Source organism: Rhincodon typus, chromosome 46 (genome assembly GCF_021869965.1).
Source record: "Rhincodon typus isolate 14 chromosome 46, sRhiTyp1.1, whole genome shotgun sequence".
In the NCBI taxonomy this organism is placed as follows: Eukaryota; Metazoa; Chordata; class Chondrichthyes; order Orectolobiformes; family Rhincodontidae; genus Rhincodon; species Rhincodon typus.
The window spans coordinates 7,810,398-7,827,767 of record NC_063377.1 but is presented as its reverse complement, the minus strand read 5'-3'; the positions used below and the strand labels follow the sequence as shown (position 1 = coordinate 7,827,767).

The window sequence follows — 17,370 nt, the reverse complement described above, 5'->3', positions numbered from 1 at the left end:
GTTGTGAACCTGTGGAATTCTCTCCCACAGAAAGCTGTTGGGGCCAGTTCGTTCGATTTTTTAACGTGGCCCTTGCAGCTAAAGGGAGCAAGGAGTACGGAGAGAAGCTGGGAGTGGGATACGGAGATTGCATGATCAGCCATGCTCATTGTTGAATGGTGCAGCAGGCTCGAAGGACCAAATGGCCTACTCCTGCACCTATTTTCCAGGAATCCTCGGCCCACACTGCGTGTGGTCATGAAAAGTCATGGTTTCTCACAGTGGAATTAGATGTGGTCGCAAGATCCTTATTCTGTCATAACTACTCATGGGTAAAAATCACCATGAGACTTTAATTTGCTTTGATTTTCATTACAGATGCTCTGAAGCTGACCAGAATGTAGATTTGGATGGCTGCCTGGGAATAAACCCTAAGGGGTCAACATGACCAGAGATCTTCTAAGCACCAGCTTACCTATGCCAGCTGCCAGCTCATCTTTCACCAATGCAACTCTGGAGCAGAAGACCACCTTAGTCTTAGCCGTCTTTCTTTTCACCTTTCTGGGCCTTCTCATCCGTTTCTTCCGGATCTTGTTGGATCCATACCAGAGCATGTCCTCCTCGACTTGGACAAACTACATGGAGAAAGGGGCGCTCAACTACAGGATGGCATAAAATTAGGTAAGCCTGAGGAAGAGGACTCTTCATGAAAGACTGCCTTCCTCAAACTCTTTCCCGATCAGGACACTCCTGTTGAATTGTGGAGTCCGCCTACCTACCAAATTCCTCCCAATTATCCTGCAGGCAAAGTCACAGGTCCAATGGGACGGTCACTGAGATATTAGTGTGACAATTTCCAGTTGGTTATCGCAGCAGTTATATTTGAAAGCAACTTTAACAGGTAGGAAGCGAAGAGCAATTGAAGACTGTCCATTACAATTGCTCAAGGCAACGGGAGATGGACAATGATAAGTGGGTCGAAGAGATTTGTGCCATTGATAGTGGCGAGGGTGCAGGTTGACAGTAGGGGCAGGATTATAGAGAATAAAACAGGCAGCCAAGACGGAGATACAAGACAGGCAAGCCACAGGAGAGTTTGAGACAAAGCTGCGATTTCCAATCTGACGTGACAGTAACAAAACCGTCAAAAAATCTGAAAACGAAGACCACAGATTACTGCTTCTACACACTTGGCACGACCAACGAAACAATATTTCTGAGGTGAGCCATGAATTTTGTTTGCTGCAGTTTCCTCTTCTCCAAGATTCTCAAAATAAATACTTCCGCTCCAAAAGCCTGCTTTTTTTTGACGCTAAATAACTAACACGGCACCAACTTTTCTCGTGGCAATCTATTTTTCTATTCTGTTCCCCCTCCACCCCACTGTGGGACATTGCCTACAGAGTAATGTAAATGGAATGTTTTGCTTTTAAAGATATTCCATCCAACATTTTACCTTGGTTGTTAGGGCCTTGGGTAATGTTGCAGAACAGAGGGACCTAGGCGTTCAGGTACGTACTAAGTTTGTCTCACATATAGACAAGGTGGTTGAAAAGACATTTAGCACATTTGCCTTCATCACTCAGTACTTTGAGTTTAGGAGTTGGGAAGTCATGTTGAGGTTATATAGGATACTTAGCTTGGAGTTATGGTCGACATGGACTGAGTGGATGGAAGGGTCCGTTTCCATGCTGTATGACTATGACTTTGGAAGTGTTTTTTCACTTAAATTAACACCTTAAGACCTCCAACCATCCATCTCAGACAGGTGTAAAAGATCCAATGTGCCCTGGAGTCGATATTTATTCCTTAACCAACATCACTAACTGAAACTAATTTGGTCACTATCAAATTGATATCTTTGGGAGTTTGCTGTGTGTAAATTGGTAGCTGTACTTCCTGCATTACGAATACAGGTAAGCAATATTAACTATTTGCCCACAGATTGCCAAAGCCAAGCAATCAGATGATGTCTAGGAGCAAATTATCTCAGAATACCTCGAAGCAGAGTTGACAATCCTAGGCTAGGTTCCCAGGTCAAGGAGGAGAAAAGTCAGCCAGTGATCTGAAAGTGGGATGGAGTCAGGTTAGCGAGTTCATCAGACAGGTATGCTTAGCCCATGCTCCCAGTCTGTTGACACCCTATGCAGAGTGGAGCAGACAGAACTGAAAGTCTCCTTGTGGGTCTGCTCCTGGCCTAGACAGTGGGCAGTGGAGGTGGTACTGGTATCAAACAAACAGTCTGCCTCTCTTTCGCAGTTATATCTGTGCTCTGGCATCCATGGACAGGGAGCATACGGTGTCCACCAGCTCAGCGGAGGCCTCTATTGACCAGTGGGCACTACAGGGGCCAGAGCACTCCATCACCCCTGGATAAATGATATTTTGATTTGAATTTGCCAAGTTTCCATTGCACTGCTGTAAGTTTCCGTTGACTGATTTGTTTTTGGAACAGTGCCTCACTGGGAGCTGTCCAACCCAATTGCTTAAAAGAGCAGAGAGATGCTTTGATCAGTTGTGGGAGTGAGCGTCATTGCGGAAGGCAGGAAGGCTGCAGGTATGTGCGAATTTTGCAAATATTGAAATATAAATAAATCACAATCATTTACAGCAGGATGCCCTCCAGGCAAGTTGATTGGAAGCACTACCTGATCAGTCTTTGTTCTTGACCCTAGTAGAGATGCCATTACGTGCAAAGTGCTTGCAGGAGTGTAGCTCAGTGAGATTACATCCAACCCTTTGCAGGAATAAAAAGCACACATGTCCAACAAAGCAATTCATTTTCTGCATTTTATTAGCAAAGGTCTGCCCTTAATAATGGTACAAAAATGTATATACAAGATTTATTTAACAATCTGTATCACTTTGTACAGGTTCTAAAAAGAACATGGCTAGTTCTAAAGGAATCCTGTACACAAGATAATTACAGTACATTGTACTAAAGGCGCACCAGGTACAACTTGAGGCTTCCCCATAGCTGAGGGCAATGAGGATTCATTTCCCAAACGGGTCACCAATGATCTTTTTGTTGGAACAAAACAAAAGTTCACCAACACTAAATGCAAATTGTCCAATTCATAAACAAAGCCAGGTTGAAAGTTTGGGGTGATAATAGTAACAGCAATTAAGAAAAACAAAAAACACACAAACTTTTCTGGGACAACAGCGTTCAGTACGCAGGACGAATGATGCCAGACAATTCATCTAGACACACAATCACGGGGTAAATCTGTCACTTGAGCTGCTAACACTGGCTGCTGGGACAGTGTGTGGTGTGGGGTTAACATGAGAAAAAAAAAAGTGGACAGCTGAAAGAATGCTTTATTCCTTAGATCTTCCTCCCCTGGGATTAGGACATTGCAACTCATTGATCTGTCACTTGAATCTTAAAAAATAAAACAGCAGTCAGTCACTTTTGCTCAGCACAGATGATTACAAAGTATTCAATCTTTGCAAGACATGAGAAAAAGGTAACAGAAAATTGCTGGAGAAATTCAGTCAGCCCAGCAGCATCTGTGGAGAGAGAAAGCAGAGCGAACGTTTGGAGTCCAGTGAACGTTTCAAGTCTATTGGCCCTTCTTCAGAATTGGTCACTGGACTCCAAACGTTCGGTTTGCTTTCTCTCTCCACAGATGCTGCCAGACCTAGAGCTTCTCCAGCAATTTCAGTTTTTGTTTCAGATCTTCAACATTCGCAGTTTTGTTTTACTTGAGAAAAGGGTAAATTATGTAGCAAGAGGATGGGGAGAAGGATGGATCTATAAACAATACACAACCCTGCAAGGGGCACAGATGATGTTTCGAAACTGGTCCATTCCTCTTGCACAACCTCCTCAGAAAGCTCCCTGCTGCCCAAATTGGGACACCCCACTGCGAGCCAATCTACTCAACTAAAGGAAAACAGAACCAGGTGGCAACACTGTGTTCAACGTTGAAGCTCCTCATACAGCAGGTCCACCCCCATAGCCCTCTTCCTCAACCCAACACAATCCTGCTACTGCAATTAAAAAACAAAATTTCCGAGTCAAACATGATCACAGTTAGATTGTTAGAGATTGCCAGTTAGGTAATCTGTTCCCATTCTGCTCTCCTAGAGCATTGTCTCTCGGGTATCAGCTCATCTTCAATTTCCTCAAACCCCTCAGTGGCCACTCCCTAACATGCATTTTAACACAACCCTAACTTGACCCTTAGCTCTTTGCTTCCTCAGAAGATGTTGCACCTCCCAACCTGATACTGGGCTGGTGAACAAACTGAAGACGACAATGGCATTCTACAAGGAATAAATTTAGTGGGATGCACCTGCTTTACTGCTTTTGCTCCACATTATGTCAAGCTGAGTGAGCAGACAGATACAATATAATATGGATAAATGTGACGTTTCCCACTTTGGTAGTAGAAAACAGGAAGGCAGACTATCTGGATGGCAATAAGTTGAGAGAGGGAAATTTACAATGAGGTATACCAGTCGTATGCAGGTGAAGCATGCAAATGGTATGTTGGCCTTCATCGCAAGAGGATTCGAATACAGCTGCAAGGATGTCTTGCTGCAATTGTACGGAGCCTTGGTGAGACCATAGCTGGAGTACTGTGTGCAGTTTTGGTCTCCATATCTGAGAAAGGATGATTTTGCTATACAGAGAGTGCAGCAAAAATTCACCAGACTAACTCCGAGGATGGCAGGACTGATGTATAAGGAGAAATTGAACTACTTAGGATTACATTTACTGGAGTTCAGAAGAATAAGGTGGGTATTTCATAGAAACCTATAAAATTCTAACAGGACTAGACAGGGTAGATGCAGGATAGACATTTCCAATGGTGAGCGAGTCCAGAACCAGGGGTCACAGTGTAAGTATACAAGGTAAACCTTTTAGGATGGAGATGAGGAGGTTTTTAATTCATCCAGACAGGTGAGCCTGTGGAATTCACTACCACAGAAAACAGTTAAGGACAAAACATTGTATGATTTCAAAGAGGACAAAGCACTTGGGGCTAAAGGAATCAAAGGATGTGGGGGGAGAAGCACGAACAGGCTATTGAGTTGGATGATCAGCCACGAATATACTGAATGTTGGAGCAGGCTTGAAGGGCTAAATGGCCTACTCCTGCTCCTAGTTTCTTGTTTTGATGGAGGGGTTATAGATCATTGGCTGCAAGAGCATCGCACCCAGACCTGATTAAGCCCACCCATGGGTATTTTTGTTGGGCGAGGGTATTAAAGGTTAGGGGACCAGGAAAGTAGGTGGTGCTAAGACAATACAAACTAAACAGTGGAACAGGCCCAAGGAGGTGATTGGTATCCTCCTAAAGTCCAAATAGCAACACTGGCCACATGCTCATAACCATCAAGTCTGCTCTTGAATAGTCTATGCGGTGTTGTTCTAGGATTCCACACTGCTACCCCATTGCTATCTCAGCTAGCTCCCAAAGTTGGAGCACCTAACGGAGAGAAAACCTACAAGATCACCATCTCTGGTGTAGGATTCAATGGCGAGGGGGCTGGGGAAAATGGGAGCGAGAGGGGGCAAACGCGCAAGGGGGAGAGGGAGAGATAGGAGGTGGGTAGAGGGCGAGAAAGTGAGACTAAGGGGGTTGGGGGGGGTGGAGACAGAGAGAACAAAGAAAATGAAGAGATACAGTAAGAGCACGAAAAGGAGTGCGAGGGGAAGAGAAGAGAAAAGGCCACAGCTCCAAGCTTACCTCTTTCTTCTCACAGCAACGTGATACTAGCTGTATCAGGACCAATACACACAAAGCTGGCTCTCAGCCAATACATAGCTGGAAACAATTGGGTTGGAGAAATTCCTTCAATATTTTATCTACATAAGAAATAGGAACAAGCCATTCAGCCCCTCCAGCCTGCTCCACCATTCAAGATCAAGACTAACCGATCATTCCCTGAACGTCACTTTTCTGTCTGACTCTGTAGTAGATCAGAAATCTGTCTGTGCCTCTGCCACTATTTCAGAATAACTTTTCAATAAGTCTCCAACTCATCCCACCCACCAAACTCCTCTGTGCTTCCATGTCACATAATGTGGCAGTAATAGCTTAAATTCTCTGAAGCCACAAAGCAGTCACAGGAACATGGATTCATCTCCCTTTTCCCAGCAGGCTGTCCAGAGCGCGATCGAGACCCATTGCACTGATACATTATTCACAATTTTATACAGATCAATTTCACGCCAGGTCTCAGAGCTCATTAATATTTAAACTGGTCATTGTTTTGGTTTCGTCGAGGGGTGGTGAAGAAATTTTAAGACCGATTTGCTGGGGAAGTGAGGGAGGAATGAGGCAGAAAGAAAAATTCCTGTATTTTCCAGAGACAAGACAGTTTAAAAAAAGAGTAACAGAAAATGTTTAAACAACTTATGTTACATCATTGATTAGTAAGCACTAATAGCCAAAAAATGGAATGCATAATTATACAAGTGAGCAAGTAGGAACCCCACTTTACTGCAAGTATCACAGTCTCACCGAGCAAGAGAGGGAGAAGTGAGAGGTGCAGAGTGGTCCATGTGACATTGAGCCAGACAGTGTCTGCTTGATTAGGTTTAATTTTAGTCCGGCAACGAAGAAGGAGGCTACTTGAATTGGACGAGTGGGGAAATTAGACGACCACAACTCAGACAGACAGACACAGCTGATTTTGCCAAAGGCCAGCTGCTCGAAAATCTGAGTAGAAAAATCCAACGTTTGGTGAAAGTAAAGAGGATAAAAAAGTATATAGAGTTAGGGCCAGCTTCACACCTGGTTTTTGGGGAACTGGGTGACACCTTCAAGTGGAGATGCCGGTCTGTAGGTTCAAATACTGGATCAACATTGAAGCAGCAGCAATGGACCGGACGAAGCAATGTGCTGGCATTTTTTACTTTCACCAGTGACTTGCATAGACAGCCATTTTAAGCAACCTTAAAGCCATTTTGAACAACACTGCAGCCATTTGAGTTTACTGACGCCAGACGGGCTGCCAGACGGGCTAACAGCCGTTGTGAAAACCCTGATGGCCGTTTTGAAATGACCCACTGTGCTCTTCAACGGGACATTACAACTTCCACATGTGACCAGATTCCCATATCTCAGCTGAAAATTAAATCACAAGACGACCCTAAATACATATCCAAAGAGAAGACACCTTTTTAAACGGTGCTTTAATATAACCAATTGCGTAAACTGAATATTCAGTTGTAAAATAACTATGAGGCACAACCTTAGACAACAGTAAAAATGATTTAAAAAATACAAATTTCTTCTTTAAATATAAAATTGGGTCGAGGAAATTATGCGAGACCCTGGCTGTACAGCTAATGCACAATGCAGCTGTAAATGAGAAAAGCAAACCTGTCCACAGGAAGGTTCATTAGAAAATAAATCTATTAAAAATGTAATCACCTTCTGCAATTTAAATGAAAGGACAACAAAGCAAACAAAGATGTCTGAAGTGCAGTTGTTATGTAGGCAAGGTATTGTATAGAAGTGCTCTCGGCCATGTCTCAGACATGATTAAATGCTGTATAAATGACTATCTTTTCCTCACCAAGTTGTGTCATTCAATAATCTCAACTTGCTTGATGCTCTTCAGATTTCACTTCAGGCCATCTTCAGTTAAAAGCAGACACTGGGGAGCAGAGTGGCCAGCAGAGATTTCCCCTGCTATTGCTCCCACTGCCATTCATTTATGCCAGGGGAATTGCCCTGTGGACATCACTCACATCTAATTGCCTCATGATCAAAAAGGCCACATCTGTGCAGAGCCAGGCTGTGAACCTTTGGCAGGCACTTCCACTTAGCAGAACTGGCACAGAAAAGCTGGATCCTGTCCCTGTCCAACTTCCAGGCATCTAACTGGATCGAAGGCCTACACCAGACTTGGTAGTTACCTTCAAGTCTATGCTCCAGAAAAGTAAAGGGGAAGGTTACTTATAAATTCCAATGTCTGTCCACACAGGGGACCTACTTCAGCAATAAAACAACTTGATTTATATAAAAGTACAAAGGAATACTAACAAAACCAATCTAAACTTCAGGTCTTTGAACCTAGAGTTTTGGGTCCTTGGACTCCATGGTGAGGTGGTGGCAGTTGTTGCCCGTGGATCAAGTACAGATCCAACAGGTCTCGTTTTAATTGGGATCAAGGAAGACAAAATGCTCAAGGCAGATAAATCAGCTGTTTTCTCACCGAGGGTTCACCAGCCCTTTGGACTGTTCCAGAGTCTTCAGGGAAAAAAATAAAGGATTACTTTCCTGGACACCACTGCAGCAACAGCAAGGAGAAGAATCACATGGATTTAAAAAAAAAATGATGCATTTGCTTCACTATCTTTGAGCATCATTGCTCATTAATTATACAAAATCTTGGAGATGGGAGGGCTGGTGAAATAAAGGATGTTATAAACCGGAAGAGAAAACCTTTTGGAAGATGCCTGGGCACTGCTGCCAACTCCAATGCCAAATTATTCACTCTCCTTGTGGATGGAACCCTCCACAGCCAGAATCAGAACTTTCTGAAGCTTCAAAATAAACAGAGCACTAAAATTAGAATGGGGGCTAAGGAGAAGAGGTGACATTTCAATTCTAGACTTTGTTTCTGTCTCTTCTGAAATGAAATCTCCGAAATGGTTGAAAATTCCAGAGGTGCTGACGGCTAAGGATACTGTTCTTACAGGGAGGATCAGGTAGCAGTCAGCACCTTTATTGTTAAACGTTGCCTCCATAACAAGTTACTGTACTTCACTGCAGGTGAAATGCTTTGAGGCATTTCTGAGCAATGTGAGAAGGTGCTAAATGAATGCAGATCTTCACAGACTCTGAAGGTCAGTAGCAAACTCCCCATCTACCTACTGGCAAAAGTTCAGAGGGAGAAATTACACCTGTCAGAAAGACAACTCTGCAGGAATACGGATAAAGGAATTGGTACATAAAAATACCAAACAATATTACCAAAACCATTTTTAAAAGTCTCTATTAGTGGACTTTTTTTGCCCCCACCAGATGAATAACTGATTGCAAATTGCAGCGTGGGAAATTCTTAGTTTAAAATAATTTAAAATTACCCATAGGAAGATTTTGTGCTGTTTGTTTCTTTCTCCATATTCAAGGCAAACAGACTCTACTACATTTTTTGTTGAAATCGTTAAAATGCAGACGTAACATCAATGGCCCAGAGAAGACGGACACCGAGAGGACATGGTGCTCAGGTGCGTGTATATATTAGTTGCAGGACCGGTGTCATTTCGTCAGCCTTGCTTCCCAATGCTTTTGTAGCAGAAACAAAACAATGTTGACATCGAAGCGGTTTAATTTTCATCCTTCCCTCTTTTCACTTCCCACCAAACCCCTGCAGTCAAAACCATAACCCCAACTGAGTTCAAGCTCCTGGATATTCTCCTGCTTGGACGCGAATTGGAGTACCTGGATTCTAATAACAGACTTAGCAACACCCAACATTCTCCCCTTGCTCCCCATTTTCTGAAGCTCCGAGGAAAAACTGTACCTGCTAGTGTTCAGAGGTTTCCTGGTGTTGAGTTCCAAGAGGAGTTCTTGTGCAATCAGATAGTGACCGTCTGTGTTCTGGTGTGGCAGTGACCAACAGCTTGCCCCCAAGCTGTTCTTGGTTTGTGTGCGCGAGCACAGGCGCACTGAATTTGAAAAACAAAATGCATCAGGGAGAAAGTTTTGCAGGTTGGTGTTAGGGGGAGGGGACGCTGAGAGGGAGATTTTATGAAGTCACTGTCTCCGTCGCCATGTCAGTAGGCTGCTCCATTGTTTCCACCGTGGTCTCAGGACCTTCCAGCTCTGCTGCCATGGTGATCACCGTACCTGTGCCATCATCTGTGACCTCCTCTACAACAGTGATCTCCTCAGCCGTGGTGTGGAGCCTTGCAATAGCCTCCAGTCTCATGCGGTACTCCTCTGCTTCTTGTTCCTTCTTCATCAGCTGCTGCCGGTACTCTTGAGCTTTTCGGTTTGCTTCGTGGAGCTGCTTTTGAAGTAGTTCTCTCTCCAAGCAATCATTCGTGTCCTGAAACAAGAAACCATCAATAGTACCAGCAGCATTCACTCCCTCAACCACTGACACACAGTGTCAGCAATTTGCACCAACTACAAGATGCACAGCAGCAACTCACCAAGGTTGCTTTGTCAGCACCTTCCAAACGCATGACCTCCATCCCTGGAAGGTCAAAGGTAATAGATGCATGCAAAACCATTAGTGCAAGTTCCCCTCTGAGCCACACATTATCTTCACTCAGAACTGAAAACTGGCCACTCCTTCACTGTCGCTGGGTCAAAATCCTGGAACTCCCTCCCTAACTGCACCATTGAAGGGAGGGGGGGGGACTTACATTACATGGACCACAGCAACTCAAGAAGGTAGCTGACCACTGCCTTAAAAAGGGGCAATTATGGATGGGCAATAACTGCCGGACTTGAAAGAGACACAAGTGAATGCTTTCCGCAAACTATCTTAAAAAAAGATTGGGACATGCCAATGGGATTTTAGGAGTGAAGCATGAAGACTTAGTTTCACGCCCCCACCCACCCCTCCCCCCATAGATGCTTCCTGACCTGCACCTGCTGCTTTTAATGTCAGGTTTTCAGTACCTGTAGTGCTTTTTCACAAAAGTAATGTCATAACCATTTGACAAATAGTACCTCTCTTTTCCATAACTGAAAACTAAACTTTAAAATTGTGGGCCAAATGCTGTTTCCAACGGCATTTTTCAGTCACAGGAGAATGCAATGGTTACTGATTTTGATCAGAGTGTTTGTGAATGCAGTCTGTAAAGTGCACTGTTTTTCAGAAAAATTTATTTTCTCCACAACATATACCAAATCCTTGTCATCGTGGGGGTTCGAGGCATAGGCTTCCTGTGGACAACAGAAATTGAGAATACTATTACCCTGTAACTTTGCTATTGCAAAGGACCGCATGATCAGAATGGTCAGGTTCATGGAAAAAAAAGGAGATTGAGGGCCGCAGATATTAAGGATTGAGCGTATGTAGAAATTACATAGCTAGCTCAAGTGGCTGCAGATGCAAACCAATTGTTGAATAAAACTCAAGTGAATCATGAAATCAGCAAATGAAGCTGCCCAGCTAATTAAAAAATATACCCTGAATGGTCCATGTCAGTGCTTAATCAACACTCACATCATATTGTCTTACCCTGCTGAACTGATGCGATGTGAAAGGGACAGGGGAGACAGACTTGAAACCTTGTCACAACCCTATAGTTCACTATCGTGGCAATTGCTTTAGGAATTTAAGAATAATGGTGCATTACCATTTATTCATTGCCTCCTCATTACTCTTTCCAGGAACACAGTATGCTTTGAAGGCAAGCGAAAGCGACACAAACAACATGCTCACCACTGTAGCTATTCCTGTACATATACCTTGTCAGGAACTGATGGGATTTCAGTCAGGTAACTCAATCTCACATGGGTGTCACAACGCTTCACCTGATGCTATAATACAGCAAGACATTTCTACTGTGCACCCACCACAGGCCATAGGTGCATAGTGTCATAAAGCACAGAAACAGACCCTTAGCTCCAACTGGTTCATGCTGACCAAATTAAACTAGTCCCATTTTTCTGAGTTTGGCCCATATCCCTCCAAATCTTTCCTATTCATGTACCTGTCCAAATATCTTTTAAAATGTTGTAACTTTACCTGCACCTACCACTTCCTCCAGCAGTTCATTTCACACACAAACCACATTCTGTATGAAAAAGTTGCCCCTCAGGTGTCCAATTCTTTTTCCTTTTGCCCCTCTCATCTTAAAAATATGCCCTCTAGTACAGCAACTTACTTAACACCCACCCTTGTTTCAGGGAGTTTCATAGCTAATTTGTGCCATTGTCTATGTTTCAAACAAGCTTCTTCTCAATCCCTCTTCACTTCACAACCTTCCATTCTTTTTTCCCCCTCATGGAGTTTATCCAGTTTCCCCTTAAACGCATTTCTGCTATTGGCTTCAACCATTCCCTGTGGGAGCGTGTTCCACAATCTTCCCACTTTCTAGCTTAAGTCTTTTCTTCTGACTAGCTAACTGGATGCATTGATGACTGTCTAATATCAATGGCTCCTTGGTCTGGTCTCACCCACAACTGGTTCTCCACATTTACCCTACCAAAAGAACAGACGAAATAGGAGTGGGAGTAGACCATTTGGCCCGCCAAACCTGCCCTACCATTCAATACAACACGGCTCACCTTGGACTTCAACTCAACTCTCCTGCCTGCTCTGCACATCCCTCGAATCCCTGAGCCACAAGAAAACTGTCTGTGCCAGCCTTAAACATGTTGTACAACAAAACATCCACAACATTCCGGGGGAAGAGAATTCTAAAAGTTCACAATCCTTTCAGAAGAAATTTCTCATCTCGGTCCTAAATGATTGGCCCCTTGTCCTGAGACTGTGCCCAATGTCCTGGATTCTCCAATCAATGGAAACAGCCTCTCCTGTCAACTCCTTCAGAATCTTGTCTGCCCCAATGAGATTGGTGTTTACAACAGCGAGAGTCAGAGAACATTGACCTGATTTAAACTCAGACTCTCATCATTGGACAATACTCCATTCCCAGGGAAGAACCAAATGAACTCAATTATAAAGACTTCTATTAGGTCAACCTTCACGTTTCTAGAGACAGGAAGCCAGCCTGTTCAATCTTTTGACACCGAGTAAAACACTGCATTTCTGCTATCCTCCCATTAATTCAATTTGCATTTTGTCCAATGCCTTTAGATCTTTATTGTTCAATTTGTTACATATTCATTACAAAGGAGCATGTGCAAATGTGGTCAAACCAAGCAACAGTGCAAGCTTAGTATAAACCTTTTGGCTTATCAGTTCTATCCCTCTGGACATGGGCATGGTGTTTTGCTTTTTCAAAAACAAAATTAATAAAAATTACCTTAATAAACTGCATTGCTATCCTGAGGAAGCAGAACCACCATTTTAGGTTATTTCACAGGTTCAACAACACTACATCTGGTCAGTTACGTGGGAATATTCATTTTTGGTAGCTCAAGAACCTCAATGCACGATTTTAAGTCAACATAAAACAATATTGTACACTCTACTTTACCTTCTCTATTGATTCGGAGTGATTAAGGACTTCTTCCAGACACTGTTTCTTTGCTGGCATTTCTTCCGTGATGACGGTCTCTTCCTCCACATGGGTGGTTGGGACTGTCAAGACTAAAACGCAGGAACAGGATTCCAATAAGAAATATTGTGCTGGCGAGCAGCACACTCTACTCAATAATCTTGCCCATATTCTGTCTCACTCCACCCCATCTGCTCCTCTCAGCCATGTCACCGACGATATTTGCCAAACAGCTTTCTTCCACCTCTCCTGAAAACTGACCCAGGGGGTGAAAACCCGTGATTGCTCCTGCACCTCACCCTAGCGTTTATCCTTTCTAAGTGAGCTCTGATAGCTTGTCATGCATACTATTTGACTGCAGAGGCATCACAGCTGAAGTTAACCCAAGCCCCCTTACTGGACTTGTATTTTCCAGTAAGCCTGATCCAATTGGTTCAGCAATACCCAATACTGGATGCTGTAACTCAGGGAAAACAGATTTATTTCACACCCTGATAATACGTCCACAATCCATAGAAGGCTAACCAAAAGGGACATCACAGAACTGGACTGTGATTGTGTGCATCAGTGATTCGCCCCCATTGTAAAACGTAGACACCAGGTGACTATGCAAAAGGTAGCTTGATTTGGAAACAGGTCAGCTAGGCAGCCAACAGATTTCCCTATGACTCATAGGACTGGGCGAGGCAAGTGGATATAATTTCAGAGTGTTTGACTCTGTGCAATCACACAAAGGGAATTTTTTTTCTTCCCCCTCAACAGCTCAGCAAGTACATGCTGGACATGTTGTGGTACCAGTACCCTGCAGACCAGGAAATATTTGAAGTTTTAATCCTCAAAGGATCAAGAACAAGGTACGTAAGGCTTTCCAAACAACATAAAGTGATATTGAACAAACTCTTTTTGCGTGCAACCAGTGATTTGGGCCTTGAATGCACTGCCTGAGAATTTGGTGGCAGCAGAGGCATCCAAAAGGGAATGGAATGGTTATTTGGAAAGGAAGAACATGTAGGGTTACAGACAGAAGGCAGGAGAATGGCACTAGTTAGGTGCTTATTCAGTCAGCCAGCCAACACTGGGCCAAATAGCTTCTTTCTGCACTGCAACAGTTCTATGGTTCTCAATCTGCACTGAATGGGAAGATCCTAACTGAGGCAGCAGGCACCCTCAACTCCTATAGAAAAAGGGCAAGGAGCAGAAAATAAAATCTGGATCTAATGGCTTTATTGTGATCCAGAGACTATAGCTGGAAAGGGCGCATATCAGAAGCTGGTGTCTTCCAACAGTAGGCCCTTCAGATGCTGGGGAGAGGAATGGGTTAGGAAAATGAACTCAAGAGTGGATGAGAGGAGAACAAGCTTATTTCAGCATTTATGGGAACCCATGAAACCCAATACTGGCCTGTTTGAACGATTCTTTGCCTACCTTGTTGCCCATCCTGCATGGTCACAATAAATGGTTGGCCAGTGTTAATGCCCGCTGGAAGGTTACCCAGCTGCACCCCACCGTCCGTCACAATGGTGATAACCCTCTGACCTCCGCTCCCTACGACCTGCTGAATCGCTGAGTCAACTGAGTCTGCAGTTACCACTTCCTCTGTTGCAGCTGGAAACAAAGAAAATAAAAAGCTCACTCAGTCAAGAGGCAGAATTACAGTAGTACAGTCCCAAAGGATGCAGCATCGCGCACTCTTCATTTACCAGAGTGGGCTGAGAGCTCATCTTCTGCATGGTAAAGCTTGCTATAAGTTGAGCAAAAAAGATTGCTAAATACAATAAACTAGGGTGAAAGGCAGAAGTAAACACTGATAGAATTGCGGATGCTGCAAATCAGAAACAAAAGCAGAAATTGCTTCCTCAGAATAAGGGTCACTCAACCCAAAACATTAACTCTACTTTCACCACAGATGCTGCCAGACCTGCCGAGCTTTTCCAGCAATTTCTCTTTTAGTTAAAGACAGAAGTTGCTGGAAATGGTTGGTCAGGATCTGAAGGAGAAGTGAAAGAAAAGGCTCCATCTGAATCCTTAAATAATCTCTCTTTTTAGGCACTTTTGGCTGCTTCCAACATTCCGGGAAAAGAATCTAGGGGCAAGGATGTTTTCCAGAAATTAAAAGTAAAAACTAGGAAAGCTGTGAATAATTACCCAAAATTGACCCAAGAAAAATCATTCGGCTGATACCTGGGATAAAGGGGCTGTCCTAGGAAGACAAATGGATTAGAATGCAGTATAGTCTCTGCACTTAAGAATCAGAGGTGTGATGAAACATTTGAAAGGGTAGATGCAAAGAGGCTGTTTCACGCTGACACAAGAGTCCAGAATCAAGGGTTACAAGCTTGGGAAGGAATCCGGCCCTTTCGTACAGAAATTTCTTTACGCAGAAGAATTTTTGGATTTCTCTATTCCAGTATTGAGTATATTCAAGGCTAAGACTGATAGATCTTTAGACGCTAAAAATCATGGGACATGGTAGGAGGGAGGGAAATAATGTAAAGGATTCACGGTATGCTTAAAAAAAGGTAAAAAAGTCTCAAAGGGCTCCTATTGCTTCAGTCATCATGGTTATTGTCTCATTAAATGTTTCTCAAAATTTACTCTAGTCAATTATTCCATCCATTTACACATGCAAGCATTCACATTTTCACAACCAGTACTATTGCGAATAAACAAAAAAAAACACGCCAGCACTGGACAGAGATTTCCCCGATTGAAAAAGCTTTAAGTTCCGCTCTCTCCACTGCCACTAGGCGTCCCCAAGGTACTCTTTATTGAATAAACTCTGTCACCAATGCACAAGGAGTATCTCAAGTGCAGTCTTCAGCCAAACAGCATTACAATTAGGAAGGATATAGGCAGTCCCTAGGTTGTAAACAGGTTCCATTCTTGAGTGGGTTCACAAGTTGATTTGTACGCCAGTCAGAACATAATGCAGGACATTATAAAATATTAGTTCATAAGTACAGAAATGTCTGCATATTGGATCTTTAAAATTACACCCGTGTGGGATAGTGTTCAAACATCCAAGTGTTTTTAAGTTGGGGATCTGTGTACTGACAAAATCATGCTGATGGTTGGGAAGTGGGAGTCCAGTTTATTTTGCTCATGTTCACTACTGACAATCTGGTTTTATTCGTCAAATTATATCAACCCATCAGAGAAACATGGGAACAGGAGGGGTGGGCCATTCAGCTCCTTAGGGCCTGTTTAATCATGTAATTAGATCATGGTTGATTGGTATCTTAAAATAGTCTTAACACCAAAAATCTTCATCCAACCCCCTGTTGGCAGAGTCAGGGAAACCCTCATCTTTATGGGCTAACCTACATTGCCTCCACTCAGCTCACACACTGCGAAGATAAAACAACTATCAACAGGTACAGTAAATAACATTTACTCAAGCATCGTTATCACGAGAAATGTTACCACTGGGATATTAGCCTCCAGGCAAACAAAGCCACAAAAGAAAGTGCTGAGTGTGTTCTGGTACAACATTACTTGCCTTTGAGCCAGCCTTAGTTTGTAATAATCAGTTTCACTCCTTTGTTTTTGGTCATACTGCGGAGAGAAAATCATTTTCCCTCCCACTGTGACAGAAAATATATTAACACAAGCTGCGGTGACTCATTCCGGGGTCTGACTGAAGAAAGAGGCACAGCAAACACCAAGAATTTCTTGCTAATCAAAACAACCGGTAAAAACACTCTGAACATTGCAATTTGTGTCATGATCATTTATACAGTTGAAGAGTCGTACAGCACGGAAACAGACCCTTTGGTCCAACATGTCCGACCAAAGTTTCCCAAACTAAACTAGATCCATTTGCCTGCGTTTGGCCCAGGAACCTCCAGTCACATTAGTTCTAAGCTGCTCATTTATTATGGTTGCTTTGTCTGTGTTTTTCTTTTAATTGCAAGGGTGACTTTAGTTCTACCCTAACTCTACCAGTGCTACATCTACATTTGAACTATGCACTTGCAACCATTAAAAGGGAGCCAAGCCAGGGTAGGTTAAAAAAAAAGTATGGAATATTTATGTATATTTAAAAAGGGAGTCTTAAAAATTGGCACACTTTACAATACATTTGTGGAAATTACCTGCACTTCTGGGTGAATTTGAGAGTGGCCCTGAAGCTTCAGCTAAAGCAGCCAGCGTAGCCAGTACTGAGGTTGTGGAGTTACCATACTGCACTGTGGATACACCAGATTCACCTGCAGAGGTAACGAGGGGTTAGACTCAGCACCAAAAGAAAGACATGAGCAACTAAGGATGGAAAA

The 17,370-nt window shown here is 43.2% G+C and overlaps 1 protein-coding gene across 2 annotated transcripts in view; it reads right to left on the bottom strand.

The window, feature by feature from the left end:
* Window positions 1-2,751: 2,751 nt before the first annotated feature.
* Window positions 2,752-17,370, bottom strand: part of LOC109923845 (GA-binding protein subunit beta-1-like) — a 30,089-nt gene continuing 15,470 nt past the window's right edge. The window contains exons 5-8 of one of the 2 annotated variants that reach the window (XM_048620402.1): window positions 17,191-17,304; window positions 14,522-14,701; window positions 13,076-13,188; window positions 2,752-10,002 (exon numbers count right to left, since the gene is read on the bottom strand). In XM_048620402.1, the coding sequence (XP_048476359.1) occupies window positions 9,700-10,002; window positions 13,076-13,188; window positions 14,522-14,701; window positions 17,191-17,304 (710 nt within the window). In that variant the 3' untranslated portion in view covers window positions 2,752-9,699. The remainder of the gene's footprint in view (window positions 10,003-13,075; window positions 13,189-14,521; window positions 14,702-17,190; window positions 17,305-17,370) is intronic. The other variant, XM_048620403.1, reaches the window with a different exon arrangement.